At 37.4% G+C, this 24,411-nt stretch overlaps 1 protein-coding gene across 2 annotated transcripts; it reads right to left on the bottom strand.

Moving 5' to 3' along the window:
- Positions 1-4,239: 4,239 nt before the first annotated feature.
- Positions 4,240-23,976, bottom strand: LOC121874934 (superoxide dismutase [Mn], mitochondrial-like). Of its 2 annotated transcripts, none has more exons than XM_042379297.1 (7): positions 23,820-23,976; positions 20,071-20,172; positions 17,131-17,278; positions 8,340-8,485; positions 6,826-7,017; positions 6,008-6,134; positions 4,240-5,021 (listed from the first exon to the last, which is right to left on the bottom strand). In XM_042379297.1, the coding sequence occupies exons 2-7, from the start codon at positions 20,161-20,163 to the stop codon at positions 4,864-4,866; spliced, it is 864 nt and encodes a 287-aa protein (XP_042235231.1). In that variant the 5' UTR covers positions 20,164-20,172; positions 23,820-23,976; the 3' UTR covers positions 4,240-4,863. The 2 variants fall into 2 exon arrangements, with proteins under 2 accessions (XP_042235231.1, XP_042235230.1); XM_042379296.1 differs by lacking the exon at positions 23,820-23,976 and adding an exon at positions 23,230-23,474.
- Positions 23,977-24,411: the final 435 nt, after the last annotated feature.

Here is a 24,411-nt window from a genome sequence, read left to right as displayed (position 1 = left end):
TTATGACATAGTATAACCAATAACTTAGATGGATGTTGAAAATTAAATGAATTCATTAAATCATCATTTATCAAGTATAAATCATGGAATGTCGAGTGGTGGAGTGAACTTCTACGTAGATACGCCATAATCTCCTGTAAGTAACCAGTGTGAAGGTATCGAACTCTACAGTAAGAAATAAGAAATACGACATAATATTATCTCTATATAATATAATCCACTCCTACTACTACCGAACCACCCCAAAACCATGACAATTGCCGCCCGCCAATACTTGATAAATGATGATTTAATGAATTCATTTAATTTTCAACATCCATCTAAGTTATTGGTTATACTATGTCATAACCAATCAGTCATTACCTTTAGTAATAATAAGGTAGGATCACAGATACGGGCAGATAATTGCACTTACATTTATTTGTCAAGCTTCCATACAATGATTTACAGTTTGCATGGATATATGATTTACTCACGTTCACGCTGTAATAAAATTAATCTTCTAAAACAGGGAATTTCCAACTTGGGGACACATGTGATTACTCTACTGTGGTATGACTTAACAGAGCCTTAATTCTTCAAGTGATACATTTACTGCCAGCCTGGATTGCTTTTGTTGCAACCAGGCTTCATCACAAGAACTTCTTCCCACGGCCATAACAACAAAAAGGTACTCTTGGGTTACCACACATAGTCTCGCGTCACTGACAGTCACTGGACGGTTGTCGCGGCAAGTAGAACTGGTAAGCGTGACTTGAATTAACCATTAGGTGCAATAGACCAGCCTGGATTGCTTTTGTCGCAACCAGGCTTCCACACGTGATATTTCCACGGGGATAACAAACCTAGGTTAACACACTTAGTCTCGTGTCGATCACGGTCACGGTAGACGGGTGTCGTGCAGGAGAACTCTGTAAGCGTGAATTAATTAACCATTTACTGTAGGTTTGATAGGCCAGCCTGGAATGCTCTTGTCGCAACCAGGCATCTACACGTGATATTTCCACGGGGATAACAACCTAGGTTAACACGCTTAGTCTCGTGTCGACGACGGTTCACAGGACGGAGTGGCGGTGGAGGACTCTGTGTGGTGTGGTGTCCCGCCCCCTTTCAGGAGGGAGAGGATGGAGACGACGTCTTAACTAACCCATGGCTCAGGGGATACTACTCAAAATGAGGTTTTTGGGTGTGAAGCGATGAACAGTACAACACTGTTTCACTGCCCACCCCCCTAAAGGCTGGCTAACATACACTAATTGAAAAATACATGTCCCAGTTATGCCTCGCCGGGCGTCTTATCTCTGGTAAAACAAACTTTGGAGTTGGTTGCGTGGGTAAGCCTAACGCAACCCATATGACTGATCAGCTGTACACCCTGAAGAGAAAACCCTTCTTTCCTTACGTACACTATCAATTATATATATATATATAAATATATATATATATATATATATATATGTATATATATATATATATATATATATATATATATATATATATATATATATATATATATATATATATATATATATATATATATATATATATTTTTTTTTTTTCATGTAGATCCACAATGAAAACGTGGATAAGATTTTCAAAGCATTTTTAACCTTGGATTTTAACCTTGGATCTAGATGTAGGATAGTTATTTAGTGGGTCCCTTATTTGTGACCTGACCTGACTAGTCACATCGCCCCCTTCTCTTAAGCTCCACTACGGTTGTGTTGGTGTTGGTGTGGGGATTAGTGGATGACATCATTATGACCTGACCTCATGTTTAATAAGGTCACCCTGTATATTTAAGCCTCTTTCTGTCCATGTAATCCAGTTGCCTCTGAAGATGCTGAGAGCGGTTGTATGTACCGAGAATGTAGACATCATAGCAATCACCGAAACTTGGATGAATCTGGCGAGCAAAATTTTTTTATCAGAGTACCACATAGAAGGGTACAACCTTTTTCACAAGGACAGGGAAGGTAGGAAGGGGGGAGGGGTCGCACTCTTCGTCAAGGATACATTAAAATGTTGAATTAATAATTCAATAAAGGGTGAAATAGGAACCGAGTCTGTGTGGGTAGAAATCACGGAAGGAAGAGAAAAACTAATTATGAGAGTGATTTACAGGCCCCCCAAGTCTTGGCAAAGAAGCAGCTCAGCCCATATGGCAAGAAATGAATAGGGCAGCAAAATATAACAACCTATGCATTATGGGGATTTCAACTTCAGAAATATTGACTGGGACAACATTGTGGGTGACTATGAATCTGAAGACTTCCTAGATGCAGTACAAGACAATTTTTTGAAACAACTAATTACAGAACCTACTAGAGGTGACAATATATTAGACCTAGTATTAACAAATAAAGAAAATATTATCAGAGATATCACAGTAGGGGAAGAACTAGGTAACAGTGATCACAGAGAAATCAGCTTCACCCTAAATTGGGAAACGAAAAACAATGACAATATGGTCAGAGTCCCAAACTTTCGGTTGGCGGATTATCAGGGGTTAAGAAGGTACCTAGGTGAGGTCACCTGGAAACAGTCACATCACGTCAGTCCCCAGCAGGAAGGGGAAAGGGCTGACCTGATTGAGGTGAATAAACATCTCAAAATGGCACTACCCAGTCAAGTGTCCATACCTGGAGCTGGTGGACACCCGCCTCACAAGAGGTCATAGCTCAAAGTTAAAGAAGCCCCAAGTCCAGAAAACTGTGAGGGAAAGCTTTTTCGGAGGGAGAATTGTGAACTCTTGGAACAACCCGCCAGTGTGTATTGTGAGGGCACCAAGTGTGAGCTGTTTCAAGACCAGACTTGACCAACACTGGAACAGGTTCAGATACATTCAGGAGCCACTGCATGCCCAATACTTGCTAACAGTGCATAAGAGAGACGGGATCGCCCGCCCAAGCTAACGAGCCGATCAGTGGTGAAGAGGATAAAAGTAAAAGTAATGCAGATATACAAATTTCTTTGGACCTCTTAAAACCCTTTCACTCAAGTTCTCAGACCAAATACACAATAGCTTCTCTTCCTGTTCCCTTCCTAAATCCATTTTGATCTTCAGATAACTCGTCTTCTGAATTTTATTCTATACAGAATAGTGCTTAAAACTTTGCAAGCATTACTTGTTAATTGTTCTAAATTGGGTGTACTCTTCAGGCTTTTGGCTTATTAGGTAATACAGTACTGCAATACAAATATATACTGTATACGTATAGAATTTATTTTTCTTATATCACTTGAAAGGTCTCCTTCGAAGTATACAGTATAGTCAAGCAATTGATCCCTTCCTACTCATTTGTTTTACATACATCATATATCATGTTTAATACACTAGTCAATTCATAATACTCCTTTTATTTCCATTACCCATGTGATCCTACTTCGGGTGCTTCTTTCCCTTTCAACATTTGCATTAAAATCACCCATTCATTAAACTTCATGGTCTCGTGTTCTTTAAACCTTCATTAAGAATTTCATCATTAGTCAATGCATACACCTGTTATACTGTCCATGGGATTAGCATTAATCAGCACTAACAAAAATTATCTGACACTACCCAATGCCCCTTTACACTACTGTTCAGCTCCTGGTTTACAAAACATAATACAAACCTTCATTGTTTTTCTGCCTAAATATAGTATTTAAAAATCTTCTACTACTAATGCCATTTGAACCTGTCCATCTTACTTCACTTAATTCCATGATTTGCCAATGCAATCTTCTCACTTCATCTTTTTCTATTAACTTTAAAAATTAGTGTTGATTACACTCCTTTATCAATAGGGCTTCATTATTCTTCCATGGGTAAACAATAGAACAGTAGATTTATTGCCTGAAGCAAGTTATTTTGACTTAAAAGCCAAATTTTTACATACCTGTAAAGTATAGCATTTGAAATGGCACTTTACCAATTGGTGATGAACAAATTCAACAGTTATGGCCATCCATAGTTGATAATTTCTATCCCAAATGAATTTTATTATTTTTACTATAAACCGTTTTTGGCTTTATAGATGCAAAATCGATTGTTTATAGTATCCATATATGTCATCTACGGTATGGGTATTTTTAAATGGGACAGTTTTGAACCTTTGTCACAAATAGAACAATTCTTTGATCCAAAGCTTAAGTGGGGGTTACAGTCTACAACGTCATTTTCTTTACAACACCTCACTTTTAAGGATATTTTAAAAAGTATATTCTGTTCAGTACAAAATCCAATAAAATTCTAAAGTTATATATAGTTTTATTAAGCATGTCAGTACAGTACAATATATTGTCCCAATATGTTTGAGTGCTTTAAAGTAAAACTGTAGGGGCAGACCTACAATAAGATCTATTACAGGAGTTTCTTTCTTGGAGATAAGCCTGTGCAGTACATTCTTCATCCTGAATGCCAAAAACCCTTTGCTTCCAAGGATTTTGGTTTGTGGTTATAACTACTGTACATATTTTACACTACTTTGGGCACAAGACTTAACACATACTGTAAGTCAAAGGTTAAATTTTGAATAGCATGGATTCCCTATATCAAAAGTGACAATTATAAAGACCATCTTGGACATCATTTTAATGTAGTTATGCCCCTAACATTGGAAAATAAATTTCTTATATCACCAAAACATGCAAGTTTCATCACTGTTGGTGAATCTTAAGGTATAGATATTGGAAAATAAATGTTTCCTTTCACTGTAGTTTGACCAGTATTCCTGTATACAAACTATGTTTATCTGGCTTATTATCTAAACCACATCAAGGATTGCTTGCTTGCAAACTGATAATTGGTTGGACCCTGCAACATTACAAATGGGAAGCTACTGTAGTACATGAAGGCTTTGCTGATGTGGTGTAGAAAAGTCAGTGTCCAGCAGACTTGCGGGCAGTCTCCAAGCGTTCATTGACATTAGACCAATTAATGACATTAAAGAACGCCTTTACATAATCAGCACGAAGATTCTTGTACTGGAGATAATAAGCATGCTCCCAAACGTCAAGACCAAGCAAGGGAATCATACCTGAAATAGGAGAAAATTTAAGCAAAAATTCTTGAGATTTTGGAATCTATAATCTATTAAAAGCATTATTCCACTGAAAAGGGGACTTATTTAGTCACACTACACAATGATGATGGCCCAGTCCTTTACCAGAGCGAGGCACAGTTATTATGTAGCCTCGGCCCTATCGCCCCATCCACACTGGTACGGGAAAAAATTAACCTCTGCTTGCTGGCGCAGATTCACAGTTCATGGAGAGCAGGTGACTAACACGTGGAAATGTTCCCCAATTGTACATGTGGTTTGAGACGAGAAACAAGCGTGAGTCACAAACTCAAAGCCTAGCTACCTTTCGAAAATTAAATGTTTTTTGATACTAATTCATTGATCAAGGAATCAAACTGCAATAATGCTGAACTTTTCAGACAACTGTAACCTACTGCTGGAGTATAAGAAGACCCTCGGTGATGGTTGGCTCACTATAGGGAGTTCAAGAAAAATTTCCACAGGTCACTTTATGACCAGTAGCTATGGTATAATTATATAAATATTTCCCCTAAATTTAAAAATAATGTTCTACAAGAAAACCAGTTAGAACACAAATCAGAAACCTATTAACAGACCGTGACAAACTTTATTGCAATGTGACAGAACTACTTCATAGCCATGTAAAAACTAGTTCTCCCATTGAAAATTTTTTACTTTATAACTGCAACTTAAATTCAACCTGTAACATTATTTCCATTTTTACTATTCTTTTTCGTTTCATTTCTTTTGATACTAAGGGATATCATTACTGCACATAAAAGCCTCCCTTTTTTTAATTATTATTTAAGTTAAGTTTTACTTTCACCAGTTTTGCTAATCCATTTTCTGTAGTTAAATAAATTTTTCCATCAAGATCTCGCCCAATTCACCTACTCACTCCCACATCAGTGCACAGCCATTCTGTAAGTTTAATGTTTAGAAATCAATACCATTAAGCTGCAAAACAACAAAGACATTACCATGAGTAACCTGAAGAGGGTCTTGGTTTTGGCAGGTAGCTACAGCCAGCTTGTTATTCTTGGGGCAATAGCCAAGCCAACCCCAACCAGAGCCTTTCACTCCCACACTGGCTGCTGAAAACTTGTCCTGCAACAAATACAACCACATTAAAGTTCACTATCTAAGACTTAAAAACCTTACCTTGTGCTTCATGGTATTCTATCTGGAATTATCTTCACAGTATCAACTACAATAATCTAAACAAAGCAGAAATTTGTTATAAAAACTGTTCTACATGCCTATTAACTGAAGGAAAAGCTCTTGTTATGTTCACTATGATATGCAGAGAACAACTACTCGCCTGGACATTTTACCTACCCGCATTTAACGTGTTTGAAAATCATACCCGTAAACCCGGCCCAAAACACTTGACTCGAAACTCTACATCATTATCCATGAACAGAATAGTGTACAATGCAGTAAAGAAATTCGTCCATCTTTTGAAACCTCACAGCAGTAGCATGTGGTTGGCAGTACAGATGAACATCTACTGTACTGTACCTATAAAATATAAGTTACACAATGTAACTAACAGGTATATCTCAGGCATCCCAAAAACTTCGACGATTGTCTAATAACACAAGTCATATTACGAACTTCTTAACGATGACTCCTTATACCCTACCCCTATGTTCACTCCTTATATCCCACCTCTACAGGGTATGTACACAAAAATATAAATTAAAATAATGACAAACCTTCATAATCAGTGTTGCTTTCTTTGCACTTTTAATAGCCCCCCCCCCCATAGTTACGGTAATTGCCCATGACTACCAACCTTAAATGCCTGAAATGAGCCGAACTCCTCATTGATGGCATCAGCGATCGCACCAGAAGGATCACCACCAGCATTTGGGGCCATGTTAGTCCAAAAGATGGTGTGATTGAGATGCCCGCCACCATTGAATTTGATAGCTGGAAGTAGTGCATTCATAGCCGCCACATCAGTGGCTTCCTCTGCCTCTATAAGCTGTAGGATAAATAAAGTATAAATTACAAGCTATATTTTGAATATGGGTAAATACAAAAATAAGGGTATTAATTTGAGAAGTATAATGGAGGAAAAAAGCATAGTGAAGTTTAGAGAAAAGTAGCAACAAGATTACAGTACAGTATTGGAGAAGAGCACCAAGATCTCAATGAGAATGTGGATCAAGGTTGTCCATTAAACTGAATATTTAAAAAGCATCTTAAGAGGAAGAATTTGTTTGGAAGTCATGGATCCATTAGATAAAATTGAGCAGTTTGTGGGAAATAGTGAAAATGAATTGGGTGTTTAAACGGTAAATTACTGAATGCAGTTCAGAGTTTCTTGGGTAGAGAAAAATTCCCAGCAGAATGAGGATTACGTCTGGGATGTGAAATGTCAGAAAGGCGAGTTAATAGCTTTATGGGTGGAGTAGTAAGAGGAGAAGGCCCAAGTCCTAGAGAAGGGTGACAAGTTTGTAAATAATGATATGGGATGCAAATGGCCAGTTTACTGCTGCTTACAGAGGACACTACTCCAATGTGTGATACAGAAGACAGGTTAGAGAATGAGTTTGGTAGACGGTGTACAAGGAATTCCACTCAAAGCCCGTTATTCAGTGAGTCCTTGATAATGCCAGTGTTGCCACAGAAATAAAAAAAATTGACAAATTTCCCAACGATTTAAAGGAGACAATTAGTTTAAGTTGATTTGTGCATGAATTCGAGGCAGGATATGGTCTCACACACACACACACTGGAGGATGTACAGTACTTACCAATCTTCTTTAACCTAACCTTACATCCTACAGTCTTCCATTAAATCACTTCAACTCTTGCATGCCCACCCTCAACACACTGAACATTATTGAATTACAGCCAAACATCACATGGCCATTTACCACCAAGTCATTCAATCACCACTAATCATTGCTGAATTTGTTTTAACCATGCTCTCCCTCACGAAGTCACCAGCATAAAAATCCTGGGGATGACCAGTCCTAAAATTTCACAATAGTACCTAGTATGATGAAATCTAAACAGAAAGGGACTCCAGTAAGACCCTTGATGGAACACTACTTTCAAGTCCAATTCTTCACTTCCCTCACTATTTACTCAGAAGTTCTCGTGTCCTCTCACCCCTATAACCACTAGAACAAGACACTCCTCTAACCCAAACTTTCTCATAGTCCATAGCATTAACCTATGTGGTAACCTGTCAAATGCCTTCTATAGAACTACAAATACAAAGTACTGGGTATAGCTTTCTCTCCTTCCCCTAGATATTTCAATTGTAATTGTATAAATAAATTCCGAGTTACTTACTTTCTCGGTACAAGCCTTGAGGTTGTTGATGTAGCCCTGGTGGTGCTTAGTGTGATGAATCTTCATTATCATAGCTGAGATATGAGGCTCCAGTGCATCATAATCATACTTCAGAGGAGGCAAAGAATGGGCACCACGAGATTCACCTACAAGTTATAACGTCAAAAGCATATACCTGTATTATACATTAAATTTAAACTATAAAATGGGCAAGATACTTGCTAAACGGTATATGAACAATTACCAATACATTTATAAGGTTCACCAAATAGGAAGGATTAAAAATATTACAAGCATTCCCAGGTTTATGAAAGGGTTCCATTCCTGAAAACATCCCTCACCTTAAAATGCCAGAAAACATCTTCAAAAAATTTTTTTTTGGGGTATACAATTATTATAAACCAGTAATAAATGTGAAATTCATGAAGTACAGTTATAATTTTATAACAGTACAGTACTTACATGAAACTACACAAGATTTGAAAAAGTAAACAGCATGTAATGCTTAGCTGAAGTAATACATTTATTTCCATTCTACAATTGGAGCCATGTTCTCTAAAGGGGAAAAGGCAACGACAACCCAGATGAAACATTGCATCACCCTAAATTCCAGCTGTTTTGTTTACACGGCACAAAAGATATCGGTTGACACTACATTCACACACACCCCCATGCACAACTGACATCCACACATCCAAACTGTTAACTTTAAAATTCCACATTTACTCTTTAACTCGACACCTTTATTGTACATATGAATTATAAATTTAAGAATACAGCTAGACCCCGACTTATGACTGCTTCGACTTACGACCGTCGGGACTTACGGCCGCCGCAGTTGTGACCATTTTTTTTACAAATGACGCACGCATTTTCTATACCGAAACGTTTCCAGTTAATGTAGTCTCCATGTATAATTAGAAAATTATGGGGGCCCCATGTGCATTCAGCTGACTACATTAAAGGTAGGTGCTCAGTCACACTGTATCCATTCCTCATTATTTATTACTTTCACTGTACTGTATCCATTCCTCATTGTTTATTACTTTTACTGTACAGTGACCCCTCGTTTAACGAACACCTCGGTTAACGTAATTTCGATTAACGAACTGCCTTCCATAAGGATCTTCAATTCGGTTAACAAAAAAAAATTTCGCTTAACGAACTTCTTACGAACCGACCTCAACATGTTTTCGCTTGCACTGACCGGGCAACCAGCTTTATTATCAGTCCGCCAATACATTAATCGGTTCTAGGGCTTAAATTCCTTACTATTTTAGTAAATATCAAGAAGTTTATACTATTCAATAATTTTAAAAGTTTAATATTCAATTTTTTAGTCGTTTTAACAATTATTGAGCAAAATTGAAGGTAAAGTGACTAGTTTAATGCTCGGCATCCAGCCTCTTAACACAGCAAACAGGCGTCAGTCTCTCTGTTTTCACTGGAGGTAACATCTTGCTCGAGACTCTTCAACTAAACGCTTTTTTTCTGTGTTTCCAAGCAAATTATTGGTCATTTTGAAAATTATTTTACATATTGACAATATATAGTGCAGTGCAGTGTTATTTTAAAGAAAATATTCTTTATTTACAGCTAGTTTAACTTTGAAAAATACGTGTTGCCATTGTTTGAATCCAGCATGGGGCCTAAGAGATCAAGAAAAGCGATTTCAATCCAAATAAAGCAGGAAATAATAAAAAAACACGAACAAGGTATTAAATCAAATGCGCTATGCAAAGAATATGGCATGTCGGCATCAACTGTGTCGACAATTCTTGCACAAAAAGACAAATTTAAGGAAGTGAACGTGAGAGACAAATCTATAAGTGTTTAAAAGTAGATCCCTAATCGTAGAAACTGAGAGGTTACTTATCATCTGGATTAGGGAAAAACAGATGAAAGGTGATTCAGTTTCTGGTGATTTCATTTGTGAAAGAGCCAGGGAGATTTATGAACATTTAAAGGCAGATCAACCTGGTTCTTCAGGAACAGAATTTTAAGATTTTCAGGCTAGCAAAGGCTGGTTTGAAAAATTTAAGAAAAGAAGTGGCATTTTAAGTGTTGTTAGGCATGGTGAAGCTGCTAGTGCTGATAAAGAAGGGGCAGCAAAGTTTTTAGTTGAATTTAAAAAACTGATGGAAGAAAATTATCTTCCACAGCAAGTGTTCAATGTGGACAAAACTGGGCTGTTCTGGAAAAAGATGCCCAAAAGAACATTCATCACCAAAGATGAAGCCTCTTTACCTGGGCATAAACCCATGAAAGACCATCTCACTCTACTGCTTGGTGCCAATGCTTCAGGGGATTTCCGACTGAAGCCTATGCTGGTCTACCACTCTGAAAACCCCAGGGTGTTCAAGCAACAGAAAGTGGTAAGAACAATGCTTGGAGTTTATTGGAAGTCCAACCGTAAGGCATGGGTGACAAGACAGCTCTTTAATGAATGGGCTGTTGATGTGCTTTGCCCCTCTGTCAAGAGCTACCTAACCACCAATAAACTTCCTTTAAAGGCTCTTCTCCTCATGGATAATGCTCCTGGTCATGACCCTGACCTTGCCAGAAAATTGGAGTATCAATTTGACTGTGAAAGTGTTGTTTTTGCCTCCAAACACGACATCACTCATACAGCCAATGGACCAGAATGTAATCAGCAACTTCAAGAAGTTGTACATGAAGAAAATGTTTAGGTGTCATCAGGCAACTTCCACTGATCCTGAACTAACACTGAAACAGTTCTGGAAGACACAATTCAACATCCTGGAGGCTGTAAAATTGATTGTGTCATCATGGCAAGAAGTCTCCACTAGATCCCTCAATTCTTCATGGAAAGCACTGTGGCCATCAGCAGTCCATGATTTTGGGGGATTTGAGGATGACACAGCGTTGGACCAGGAGATGGTGTCCATTGGTCAGTCATTGGGCCTTGAAGTGGAGGAGAAGGATGTGGAAGAGCTTGTGATGTCTCATGAGGAGGAACTTACTCCTGATGACTTGAAGGAACTGGACGAGATGTTACGGGTAGAGGCTGACAGTGGTGAGGAGGAAATTGAAAGTGATGACCATATGTCAGCTAAACAGTTGAAAGATTTGATTTACCACTGGGAGAAGTTCAGGGAACTGTCTTCAAAGCACCCAGAAGTGGAAAAAACTGAACTAACTTTGTCATGTTGAGGACTCGGTGGTCTCCTTTAAACATAAGTTAATGGTGAGGAGGACAGATGCCCCACAGACCACAATTGACACTTTCTTCAGTAAAAGGCAGATGGAACAAGATGCTAGCCCTCAGCCTTCCACTTCAAGAAGGAGAGAGGATGTTCATGGTGGAGAATCTGTCAGTCCAGAGGTTCCTGACATTTTCATGGAAGGTGACTCGCCTTCCAAGAATCAGTAAAATGCTTCTCCTCCACCTCCACTTCCTTCTCTTCTCCCTTCTCCTCCTGCACCTCCCACTTCAAATGCACATCATCATCCAGGAGCCTTCTACATACACACCTCAAAGTAAGTAAATTTTTCCGCCATTTTTGTTGAAGTTAGGAAATTTTCGGTGAGCTGGAACCAATTACCCAAAAACCCATTGAAACAATGGTTTCGGTTAACGAACATTTCGGTTAACGAACGACCTTCTGGAACGGATTGAGTTCGTTAATGGAGGGGCCACTGTACTGTATTTCATTGTAGATTTTTTATTAAAAAAAAATTTTTTTTTTTATCTGTCGGACTTACGACCTGGATTTGGGTCCCTAACCCCGTCGTAAGTCGGGGTCTAGCTGTAGTTTCTTTTTTTATCTGCCACATATTAAATAAGAGTAAATGAGAAACTGGACAAGCAGGCAATTGGCCGAGAGACTGGCCCCTCGTGGAGACAAGTCGACTTCCCCAGAGTTTGAGAAGGTGCATGGTTATTGTAGGGGTTATTAAAAGATCATTTGAGGCATTGATTAATGCAAGGGTGAACTCGCCACCCAAGCGAAAATGCGATTTTTGTACCATTCATTTCAGAAAGTTTCATTCTACTATGAAACCAGATGCGATGACGAGTTCGCCTTTGATTTACTGGCAAAATCCCATTGAATCACATGGTGTAAAACTCCCAGCGTCATTGTGCTGCCTGTGGTAATTTTAGTGTCGGGCGAAAGTAAAGCAAAGTCGAACTAGCCAGTGGTCGGGCGACCAATCACAGACTGCCTTACTCAAGAGCTAATCAGCATGTCGGGAAGGAGCTTGCCGACCAATGAGAAACCTCCCTGCTACCACATTCTTTAGCGGAGCATAATCATCTAAAGTGTTACCATTATTTATTATATTTGTTTTTTTACTTTATAACAATATAAATGTATTGTTTTGTGTACAGAACTTCATTATTTCCATAAATGCTAATTTCACACCATTTCATTATTTGACATCAATGTGTCCCAAAATCAAACATCACACTTCATTTATTACAAGGATCATAGTCTGCATTAAATTGCCTTTAAAAGGAGACCTCACTGAACAGAATTGATGAATTTTTTTGGAGGTTATGAATTATTAATATCTGCAAACTTTAAACCCCATTTTCTCAAAACTTTATTTTGGGGCATTCACCCTTGCATTAATCAATGCCCCATTTGTAGACTTAACAAAACTGCAGGTGTCCGAGAACCATGTGTTTGTGCAGCCAGTGGAATGACCGAGAAATTCTATTTAATGTGGCCCGCAGTTCAGGTAGATGCAACCAGTTTATGGCGAGTAAAGCAATATTTATTTAAAAAATAATCTTCACACACAATTTGTTAAGGTTTCATCACCAAAGAGTAAGTAACTACGAAAATGTAACAGTGAAATAAGTATACACAATCAACAACACTGACATTTTAACCTGTGCAAGTTCACGAGCCATGTTTGGCGTGGTCTGTTTGATGGATTAAATGCTATATGGAAGTGGGTCACTTGGGAATTAAAGGTTGGACAAGTCCAAGTGGGATCACGGGCAGTGGTCACACAGGATTCAACTAATTAAGTACAGTGGTCCCTCGGTTAACGAACAGTTCGATTAACGAAATAGCTCCCATAAAGATTTTCAGTTCGATTAACGAATGCCTTACGACAAACACATTTTGTTGTGCACATCAACTGATTGGCTAGTCCGCCAATACAGTAATTGGTTCTATGTTTACATTCGTTTCCAGTGAAGTAAATATCAAGAAATTTGGTCTCGAATATTTCTACATTTTTTATACTAAAATTATTGATCATTCTGAAATTTAGTTATATTGATAATACAGAAGGTACAGGGAACAGTTTCTGTGCACCTATCAGCTGATTGAATCACCCAACAACCCTTCCAAGTTTAACTTTGCTTAAAGTGGAGTAACATTGAGTACGTTGGCCTCTTGAATATTTTTGCAGTTTTACATTAAAATTTTTGGTCATTCTGAAATTTAGTATATTGATAATATACAGTGCAGAAATTATGAAACATGAAGAAGGCATTAGAACCAATGCACTCTGTAAAGAATACGGCATGTCATCATCGACCTCTACAATCAGCTGTTTGATATGTAAGCAAAGCTGTCAGTAATACGACATGCACACCTCAAAATAAGTTAAAATACAGTATTCTATTGTTTTTTATTTATTATTGTTCAGTACTGTATTCAGTTTATATTTAATGTTTTGTTAATTCTATTACTGGTATACAGTACTTTATATGTACCTTTTCTGTGAGTTGGAGCCAATTACTCAATATCCCATAAAAATAAGATTCGGTTAATGAACGAATCGTGTTCATTAACCGAGGGACCACTGTACAGTACTTCCTTCCAGAAAAACACAATCCTGAATCACACCTCAGAAACCCAATTGGCAAGTACGTAATTAGGATTGAAAAAAATGTAATTAAAACATTCCAAGCATCATTACAGCCACTAATTACCCTGCAATCAATTCATGGCCCAAAGATTCAAAATCAGCATGCTCAGGAGTTCCTATACAGAGATACTCAGCAAAATCTAAGGTTTGGCTGAAACTGCCAAAATATTAAGTCTTGGTAATTTTTCAACCCAAATATACATTTCTCTTGGAATTTGAATTTAAGGAGTCAAACTGATTAAGTACTTCCAGTATAACAAAAACACCAAAATCGCACCCAGGAAACCCATAATTGGTAAGTAATTAGCATAGAAATGTAATTAATATCTTGCAAAATCATTACAGCCACTAATTACCCAGCAATCGAATCGTGGACCATAGTTTCGGAATTCTCAGCAATATCTATTTACCCATATAATTATAACTGCAGAGTAAAGCCTTGAATAACAACGGTAACGTGTCCTCCAATATTGCAGTGCAAGGTGAATCATCATGTTGCAAATCAATAATTACCATTAAAATAAAGCAATAATAATGAGATACATTCCCAAGTGTGACCTTTTCATACCCTTTAGTGGCTTTTTACCCTCTTTTCTACCCCCAACAATACAATTAATGAAAATTGCAAAATATATTCTTTAAATAGTGTTTCTGAATGCACCTTGTACAGTATAAATGAATAATAATATGGTCACACAAAAGGAGATGGGACTCCATTGTTTTCGCTTGTGTTTAAAGCCGGGAGCCCGGGACGATAGTTCTACACGAGAAAATGAAGAAAATAAGACCCTGGCTGTAGCTGCAAAAAAAAAATAAAAAAAAAAAAAAATAAAAATATTACAGTACATGTTTTAGGTAATGTTAATAAATGGAACAATAGAAGTAGCTAAAAACTAATGGCAAAGGAAAAAAGATGGATTGGGAACGCCAACATATACGTGAGCATTTAAGGATACAATACCGCGTCATTTAACTTTTTAAGAGTATGTACAAGAGATTCATTATTGTTTATTACTGAATATGTATTTGATTGAATTGATCTTTATATATGCGAAATTAACTATACAATTCATTAATAATACGTAGAATACTAAAACACACAAGAGGATAAGAGACGACATTGTTGTCAGTGTCGTCACCCATAATGTCAGTAATCCACCTGAAACTGAAAATAAGACCCTGGTTGATGTTGTAGTAAAATTAATGTAAAAAATATGTATGTTTTAATTAATGTTATTTAATGTACAGTAGAAGTAACCACAGATATTAAAGAAAAAGTGAGACTGATAGTGGAACGCCATGTAAACGTGCACACTCGAGAAAAGTCATTTATCTTAAAAATATGTACAAAAGATTCATTGTTTATTACTGAATATGTATTCGATTGAATTAATGTTTATATATGTGTAATGAACAATGCAATTCATTAATAATAAGTAGAATATTAAAACACACAAGGAGACAAGATGGCATTGTTTTCGTGAATGACGATGGTTCTACCTAAGAAACTGAAGAAAATAAGACCCTGGTTGTAGCTGTAGTGAACTTAATTTAAAAAAAATTAAAACCTGTATGTATGTTTTAAGTAATGTTATTTAATGTTAATAAATGGAACACTAGAAGTAGCTAACCACTAATGGTAAAGAAATAAAGCAAGACTATTGGGAACGCCAACGCATCAACAAGCAAGTCGTACATGTGAAAACATATCGTAATTTCTCTACATATGAATAAGAAAGTAATACTTATTTACGGTTCAATATGTTTTAAATAATATTTACGAATGTAAAACTAAAATTCTACTCAACAATGGTGGTCAAGTCTAAGACATAAGGACAGTCAATGAATATTGTGCGAGTTTTCACTCAGATGACGAAGTCATCAGGTTCAACTCTGGCTGAAGCGGTAGCTTTCCATAAAAGCTGTTGCTGAACTGTTACTGAACCCGAAGTTAAAACTGCTTATGATGCTGAATTTGATGGTTTAGGCCTTCGAATAATAAAGCTGTCGAAAGAACCTTGCACAGCTGCTTTTTCTCATTATACATCTTTATGTAGAGGTCATTTGCATTTATTTAAATTTTAATGCTTTTTTCTGTTAATGGATCCACTTCAGAAAATATGTTCATTGCTTGCTCCATATAATATCCACACACCTCTCACCTCGTTTTAACACATCTAGTTTCTCGGCTAAGCTTACACACTTTCTATTAGCTTTTGAAACACTACCATCACTTGCTCTCTTGCTCATGTCGAATAGGGATGCAAAAATGCTGTAAGAAACCGGAGAAAGTTTTTCTCCCGTTCCTGTTGAGATGCGTGAAAACAAATGGACCGCCAAGCTCCGATTGTTTACTGGCGATGCGCATTACCACTCATTAGCCAGGCAGCTTCAATGCGCTCTTCATTTTTTTACAGTAATTTTTATTTATAATACATATTGGGATTTAGTTATTTATATGAAAATGTAATTTTATTTTATTTATTATATTTTGGTCGTAAACACGAATGAAATAAGGACGTAAATTGAATTAGGTCCTATTAACTAGGGTCTTAAATATGAAAAGTTGTTGGTCGAACCGTTATCGCAGGCTTTACTGTACTAATTTCAACGTGTTTCACTATAAATGGTGTTTTCTAGGAACACATCCCCATATCAAGGGAAAGCTGTATAGGGTTGCTCAACTACAATGCCTCACCAAGGAGTTCCTCTCTAACCAAGACAGAAAAGCCCCTTTCTAATTCATCCCAACTTGAGCTACCTTACCCTTTTATTCCCCTTGTATCTTCTCAGTTCTCTCCATATATTGTTCTATCTTCCTCGCATAATGCAAGTGATCTCCCTCTATCATAAATCAAAGTGCCAAATTTTTCCACTCTTAAACCCTTCAGTGCTGTACTGGCCTGTTCTGCATCCATCTCGCATGTAAAGAACATACCTAACTCATTGGTGATATGAGAATAGAGAGCAGCAATCTGAGGGCTGACCACTCCTGACTGGGCTACTGCCGCTTGCTGTACCTGGATGTTAGCCACGTACTCTGCCATCTCACCGATAGCTCTTGCTTCATCTGCTGCATTGGCAAGCTGAAATACAAATCTATATGTAATATAGACAGTACTTATGTCAGAAAATTATATTTCCAAGATGTGAAAAGCAACACTTGTCCATAAATAAAAGGGGGAGGGGCGAGAGGTATAAGGATCTACTGGTACATCTGACCAATCAACCAAAACTTGCTACAGAATAGAGTTACATGCACAGCACATTTCAGGTATAGTACAATACAGTACAGCTCCTCCCCGACTTACGACCATCCGCACTCACGACCTGCCTCGGTCGTACCAAAATTGTCAAATTACGTATTTTCGAGTCTCAACGTCAGTACACAAAATTTTCATAAGAAAAAGGGACAGCCATTTTAGATTTTCTATATTTAAGCATTTTCGACTTACAACCTGGTTTTGGATCCCTAACCCCGTAGTAAGTCGGGGAGGAGCTGCACCTGTGTTGCTAGGTATGTGGCATCAGGTGGGACTATTGTTTTGCACTCCATTTATTATTTTTTTTTTTTTTTTTTAACTTTTTATTATGTAGATAGTATACTTACTGTAGTGTTTCTAGATTTTTTTTTCTAATAATATACACCTTGTGCTTATTTTTAACTTTTAAATTGTACAACATGGGAACTTCAGGTATGCCTCCAAGGGGACACTTCCCCAAATCACTACTTATTACACTCAGCCCCTGCCAACTGCAAGAGGATTCTGGAGTGAAACCACACAGATAAGGCACTGATCTATTTTCACAGGGTTCAGCTTTTGAATTTGGAATGAAGAAGAACTATACAGTCTTATTAAGTCAATTGTCTTCATTCGAGAGGAATCCGCTTTAATGCAAAAATATTAACATAACAGGAATAAGCAAGGTATGGGTCATAACCAACACTTAAGATGTGCATCTATACAGCCATGCAATGTAATTTTTCGAGCCACACGTCTCGTTAACAATAGTGGCATCACTTTCTCACATTACAGGTAAACATGAGCAAAGTACCTTGTTCATTATTCCTTGTTTATATGTTCTTTCTACTTGCATATACAGTCGACCCTCGTTAATTCGGACCCCTTTAATCCGGATTTCGGATAATTCGGACAAAATCTGAAGGAACTTTTTTTTTTTTTAGATTTGTAGGAATATTACCTACGCAGACCTTAAGCTAAAATGCTGGTCCACCCACTGCTGGGATAAAACACCAGCGTCTTTTTGGTTAAATGTAACATCTCCACCACTAGTGGGGGGCAGGGGTAGGGGGGATGCAACTTCAAGCTTCAGACATGAAAAATATTTACCATTTACTGCCAGTAAACAATGGAAACGTAAAGTATGTACCAATTAGTAATGAAAAGTTGTGCAGTTTCTTCAGCAAATGAAGCTCACCAACTTACAATAGGCTAAATTACCTTACAATGTGTTTTCAGTAGTCTATGTTGAAGTTCTTAGCACAGGCTAACTTATCATATCATATACGGTATAACAGTTCTCATTGATCTACAAAAAATACCGGTAATAAAAACCTTTTTGATATTTCACACTTAATATAATACCCGGTAATCTACTTCAACCTCCTATTGTTTACAACGACGCATGACGCACCACCAGCTGTTGAGTATCAGCTAGACGGCACACGTGTTTTTCGAATCTTTTTCAATTAAAAACTGTTACATCACAGGTATATTTTACCTTAACTGTGCCTGAATGAATATATCCTCGGAAATAAATAGTAGTTTTGCTGAAACATGATGTAATTTTTATGTGAAATAGGATAAAATACATGACGAAAACAAAAGACTTTACCTAAGCTTCCGATGTTCTTGAGATATTCGTTTTTTTAATAGTTTTTGGTTAAAATACTGTTATATTACAATGGTATTCTATTCATACTGTGCTTGATATAATGCATTCACGGAAATGTAATATTTTTGCCGAAATGACGTACGTATTACAGTGGAAAGTGGGATAAAATCGTGACGAAAACAATGACTTTCGCTTTCTTTCGTTCAAAAGATGTTACCGTAATCGCTTTTCGATTGGTTTTCAGTTAAAAAACTGTTGTATTACAATAATATTCTATCCTAATTGACTTGACTACGATACCATATTTCTGAAAATTTTCATTAAAATCCATCCAAATCATTTTCCTTGTCATCGTCTGCAGCACCAAACAGCTTCTCCCAGTCCTCTCCTTGAACAGGGCTAGAGGGTACGTGTTTTTCGAATCGTTTTCAGTTAAAAAAATGTTACATCACACGTATATTTTACCTAAACTGCGCCTGAATGAATATATTCTCGGAAATAAACAGTAGTTTTGCTGAAACATGATGTATTTCAAAGTAAAATAGGATAAAATACATGACGAAAACAAAAAAATTTACCTAAGCTTCCGATGTTCTTGAGATGTTATTCGTTTTTTTACTAGTTTTCGGTTAAAATACTGTTATATTACAATGATATTTTATTCATACTGTGCTTGATTAATACATTCACGGAAATGAAATATTTTTGCTGAAATGACGTACGTATTACAGTGGAAAGTGGGATAAAGTCGTGACGAAAACAATGAATGAAATATAATGCAATATTAACCCATAAATCGGTTAATTTGGACAATCGGCTAAAACGGACACCCTTCCCCCCCTATTAGTCCGAAATAACGAGGGTCGACTGTAATTGTTTTCACTGAAGGTGCATATCCACATTACCTTCATATTAGTCCACACAAAGTTAATTAGTATAGAGAACCTTGGTCCTGACAATATTCTTCTAGCCATAAGGCAACAGTGGAGCAATTTATGAGCGAGGCAAATAATTACTGTACCTGGTTTTTCTTAATCTGGTCCACCTCAATCCCAGACAGCTCTGCCAGCTTCTTTTCAAGAGCAGCAATGTAGGCATCCTTGACATCAGCCATTGTTACTTTCTGCAAATTAAAAATTAGTGTCAAAAGAGATCCATCTTTATAAAGGTCTATTGTCACAAGGAAATGTACAATTACTGTACACTGAAAAACAGCACAAAAAACTTGGAACATCATGCATGTGTTACATATACACAGTACAAGTATGGGACCATTTATTCGGAGCACCCCCAAAAATCGGCTACCGGAATGTTCTGGAACAAATTATTTAATTTAAGAGCCAAGTAATTTCAACTAATTTTTCTGTAAATATACTATACTTAAATTTCTTCAGGTTTTTTACTCCATTACATGCACAACATGCAGATAAAATTCCGGGGATTGGATTATCAAATTTTGGCTTTCATTTACTTCTCAAAACCGAAAATCCGAGCCAACTTTGGTGATTTACATGGCATATCACTTATTTTGGTTCTCCCCTCCCCCAACCACCTGAAAACCCCAAATTCCTACATGTCCCCCAAGACTGAAAGGAAAGGGGGGGGGGGGGGTTATAACTCTAAAATGGGTAATTTCCAACAGAAATGAGTGTCAAATTTGATCGAATCCACCCAAAACACTGGAAAAAATAATTGCTGAACTACTAGGGCCTATTGTCCGAAAGTGCAGTTTTACCGAATATAAACATCAAAACAAAGACAAAGCATCGGCTGTCGGGTCCGACTAATTACCCAAATGTAGCCAAATATAGCCGGAATGAAGTCAAATAATGGTCCTAGATGAATAAATCGGACTGCCAATCACTTCTCGACTAGTATTTGGTGTCAGAAAGTCACAAAAAATTGGAAAACTTACTTTAATCTGAGTTAATAGATCGCAAGCATGTACCGAGGGAGCGAGGAATTACCCAAATGTACCCAAATGTAGTCGCAATGAAGTCAAATAATGGTCCTAGATGAATAAATCGGACTGCCAATCACTTCTCGACTAGTATTTGGTGTCGGAGTCACAAAAAATTGGAAAACTTACTTTAATCTGAGTTAATAGATCAAGTGCATGTACCTAACCTAACCTAACAACACAACTCAGATTAAATTAAGTTTACCAATTTTTTTTTACTTTATGACACCAAATAATAATCGAGAAGTGATTCACAGCCCGAATTACGCTTGTACAACCATCATTTGACTTCATTGTGGCTACATTTGGGTAAGGTACATGCACGCGATCTATTAACTCAGATTAAAGTAAGTTTTCCAATTTTTTTTGACTTTCCGACACCAAATACTAGTCGAGAAGTGATTAGCAGTCCGATTTATTCATGTAGGACCATTATTTGACTTCATTGCGGCTATATTTGGCTACATTTGGGTAATTAGTCGGACCGTCGGCTGTCAAGTCCTCCAGTTTAGCCAAATACAACAGTTCAGTGGGTAATTATTGACGACTGACCCGCAGCCAATTCTTCATATAAATTTATTATAAAAATTACGCAATTTCACTTTTATAATGGGAACTGTCGTAGTTTGAGCAAATGTGTTAAAAAGTCATTTCTAAATTAAACCTAACCTTATTTTATATGAAGAACAAAAATCAGAAGCATTGTCAAAGACCTAGCCTACATAACCAAACAAACCTACCTACCCACCTAGCCCCTCTGGTATATAAACAATGAAGTTACTATATGGTGTAATTTTAGGTTTTTTGTGGATGTGAGTGCATCAGCATTGATCTGGCCCGGGTGGCAGTGTTTTGAAATAGTGTACGCCATTATGATGGCTGTTTACATCCTGGGACGAGACATTACCACTGCATTACCGCCAGGAAGACAGTAGTGTGCGCCTAGACGCCTAATTATCTACCAAACGAAGCAGGTCACTCATCAATATTAACCGTTAGGAGGTGCAGCACGTTAGGTGCAGCACTTGACTAAATATTGAAGATTCAATTCTAAGCCAATATCAGTGTGACCCTACCAAACATCACAAATTTGGGATAAGGTAAGTGGTAGGGCCATTTAGTATTGGGTAAAATTCCAGATTACTGCAACCAGTGATAAAAATGTGTTACCACCTATCCTAATATATAATAAAATGATTACTGCATACAAAAATTAGTTCTATCGATTGAGTAGTGAATTTTCATGAGTAGTGAATTTCCAGATTCTGTGGTTGCAGTTTACTGCAATATTACCGAGTATTGTTGTGCCTGACGGGTGTTAATTCAGAAAACTACCCAAGTTTTCTCCAGGCACTCAAGTTTCTCCCGGTCCGACTAATTACCCAAATGTACCCGCAATGAAGTCAAATAATGGTCCTACATGAATAAATCGGACTGCCAACCACTTCTCGACTAGTATTTGGCGTCACAAAAAGTTTGAAAACTTAATTTAAACCAAGTTAATAGATCGCGTGCTTGTACCGAGGAGCGAGTAATTACCCAAATGTAGTCGCAATGAAGTCAAATGATGGTCCTACAAGCGTAAATCGGGCTGTGAATCACTTCTCGATTATTATTTGGTCAGTCACAAAAAATTGGTAAACTTAATTTAATCAGAGTTGTGTTAGGTTAGGTTAGGTACATGCACGCGATCTATTAACTCAGATTAAATTGAGTTTACCAATTGTTTGTGACTTCGTGACACCAAATACTAGTCAAGAAGTGATTGGCAGTCCGATTTATTCATGTAGGACCATTAATTGACTTCATTGCGGCTACATTTGGGTAATTAGTCGGACCCAGTTTCTCCCTGTAGTAGCAGTGAATGCAAATCAATAGTGTTTCGTGCATGGTCACTGCAGAATATTTAACCCCAAAGAACATAGTCCACAGGAAAATCCATTGCACATGGCATTTTACTTAGGACATAGCGAGCCCCAAGTTATAAACTACTGAAACATTTAGGTTAGGTTAGGCGACTCTTTTTCGTGTTCTCCCCCAATCAAAAACCCCGATTTCACAGGCTCTCCCCCATTATTGCTGGGGGGTCGGGGTGGGGGCCAAAAAAAACCGAGCAATTTCCGACAAAAATGAAGGTCAGATTTGCTTAAAACACCAAAATGCACTGGAAAAACATATTGGTCAACCCCTAGGAACTCGTGTCCTAAAGTAAAAATTTACCTTGCACATCTATAATTGGATTTATTTAAAAGATTCGAGCAGCCCATTTATTTTATCCTCTTCGCCACTGATCGGTCTGATGGCCGAGATATGGGATTCCGTCACTCAGTGGAGCCCTCTATAAGGAGAGCCCCGTTTGAGTTTCGCTTAGGGAATGGTATGCCCAGAGTATGGGGCTACATAGATAAGAGCTGTAACCACTTCTCGTAATATAACCAAAGCTACGTGCCCAATACCAGAATCGTTATTCCTCTATGACGCAACCCTGACAAACCCATCACACGCCTGTCAACATGCAAACATTTTTTTTCCTCTTAAAATAAAAGGTGCAAACAAACATATTACATAAATACTAAGTTAATTTCAGACAAGCCGTCGGTTTATGATTTCATATAAGAATCTAAACTGCATAGTCACTGTGATAAAGGAAGTCACTTCATTCGCCGTGATCACGCCAAGGCCATCATTCCGGTACCTTACATTAACACCTATACTTGCTGGGAAAAAGGTAATGTCACACCAAAAATGCAATAGAGTACAATTCTAAGGAGAGTTATTTTTCAAGTAAGAACATAAAACTTGACTAATACCTTGTAAAGCAGAAATACCAGACGATACTTGCACTGTCGAGTCACGTAGCGTACAGCAAAGCGGTTCAATGAGGAGAGGATGAGGCGGTTGAGGCCGGTGTAATGCGCATGCGCTTTGCTGCCCTCTCGTGATTAGTACTGTATTGTACTTCTATGACGTTTTGATAGTTTTGCTTGTTTTAATAATAAGCATGTAAACAAAAAATAGAATGCCAAGCGAAAGGAACTGTCGTAAATTATTATAATAGCAGAAGCAATGAATCGAGTAAAACATATTTGCCGGGATGCAAAATCTAGAAATTTCTAACCACCGGTTTTCCTTGCTTGGTAAATACCTGTGTAAGGATATTGATTTTTGTTCTTATTTTCTAGGATATAATGCAAGATAGACAAATACTAAGGATTAATTTTACATCAAATAGGTTCAATTTAAAAGTAAGATATATTAAAAAGTGACACTCGATGAGTAAGTGATGGCCGGAGCAGACACTCAAAAGTTATTTCAAATTCTTTGAAATATCGCCCGAAACTGGCAAATTTTGTCTTATAATTTTGTTAGTAATTAGGCACTCTTCAACTGGGAAATAAACGT

The sequence above is a fragment of the Homarus americanus genome, unplaced genomic scaffold, assembly GCF_018991925.1.
Source record: "Homarus americanus isolate GMGI-L3 unplaced genomic scaffold, GMGI_Hamer_2.0 scaffold56009, whole genome shotgun sequence".
In the NCBI taxonomy this organism is placed as follows: Eukaryota; Metazoa; Arthropoda; class Malacostraca; order Decapoda; family Nephropidae; genus Homarus; species Homarus americanus.
Note: the sequence above shows the minus strand (reverse complement) of the source record. Positions and strands in the feature narration are given on the sequence as shown.

Coding starts and splice junctions, on each gene's coding strand:
- LOC121874934 (XM_042379296.1), bottom strand. Junction 17,279..20,070: donor ACCAGATTAAGAAAAACCAG/GTACAGTAATTA, acceptor TTTGTATTTCAG/CTTGCCAATGCAGCAGATGA. Junction 8,486..17,130: donor TCATATCACCAATGAGTTAG/GTATGTTCTTTA, acceptor TATAACTTGTAG/GTGAATCTCGTGGTGCCCAT.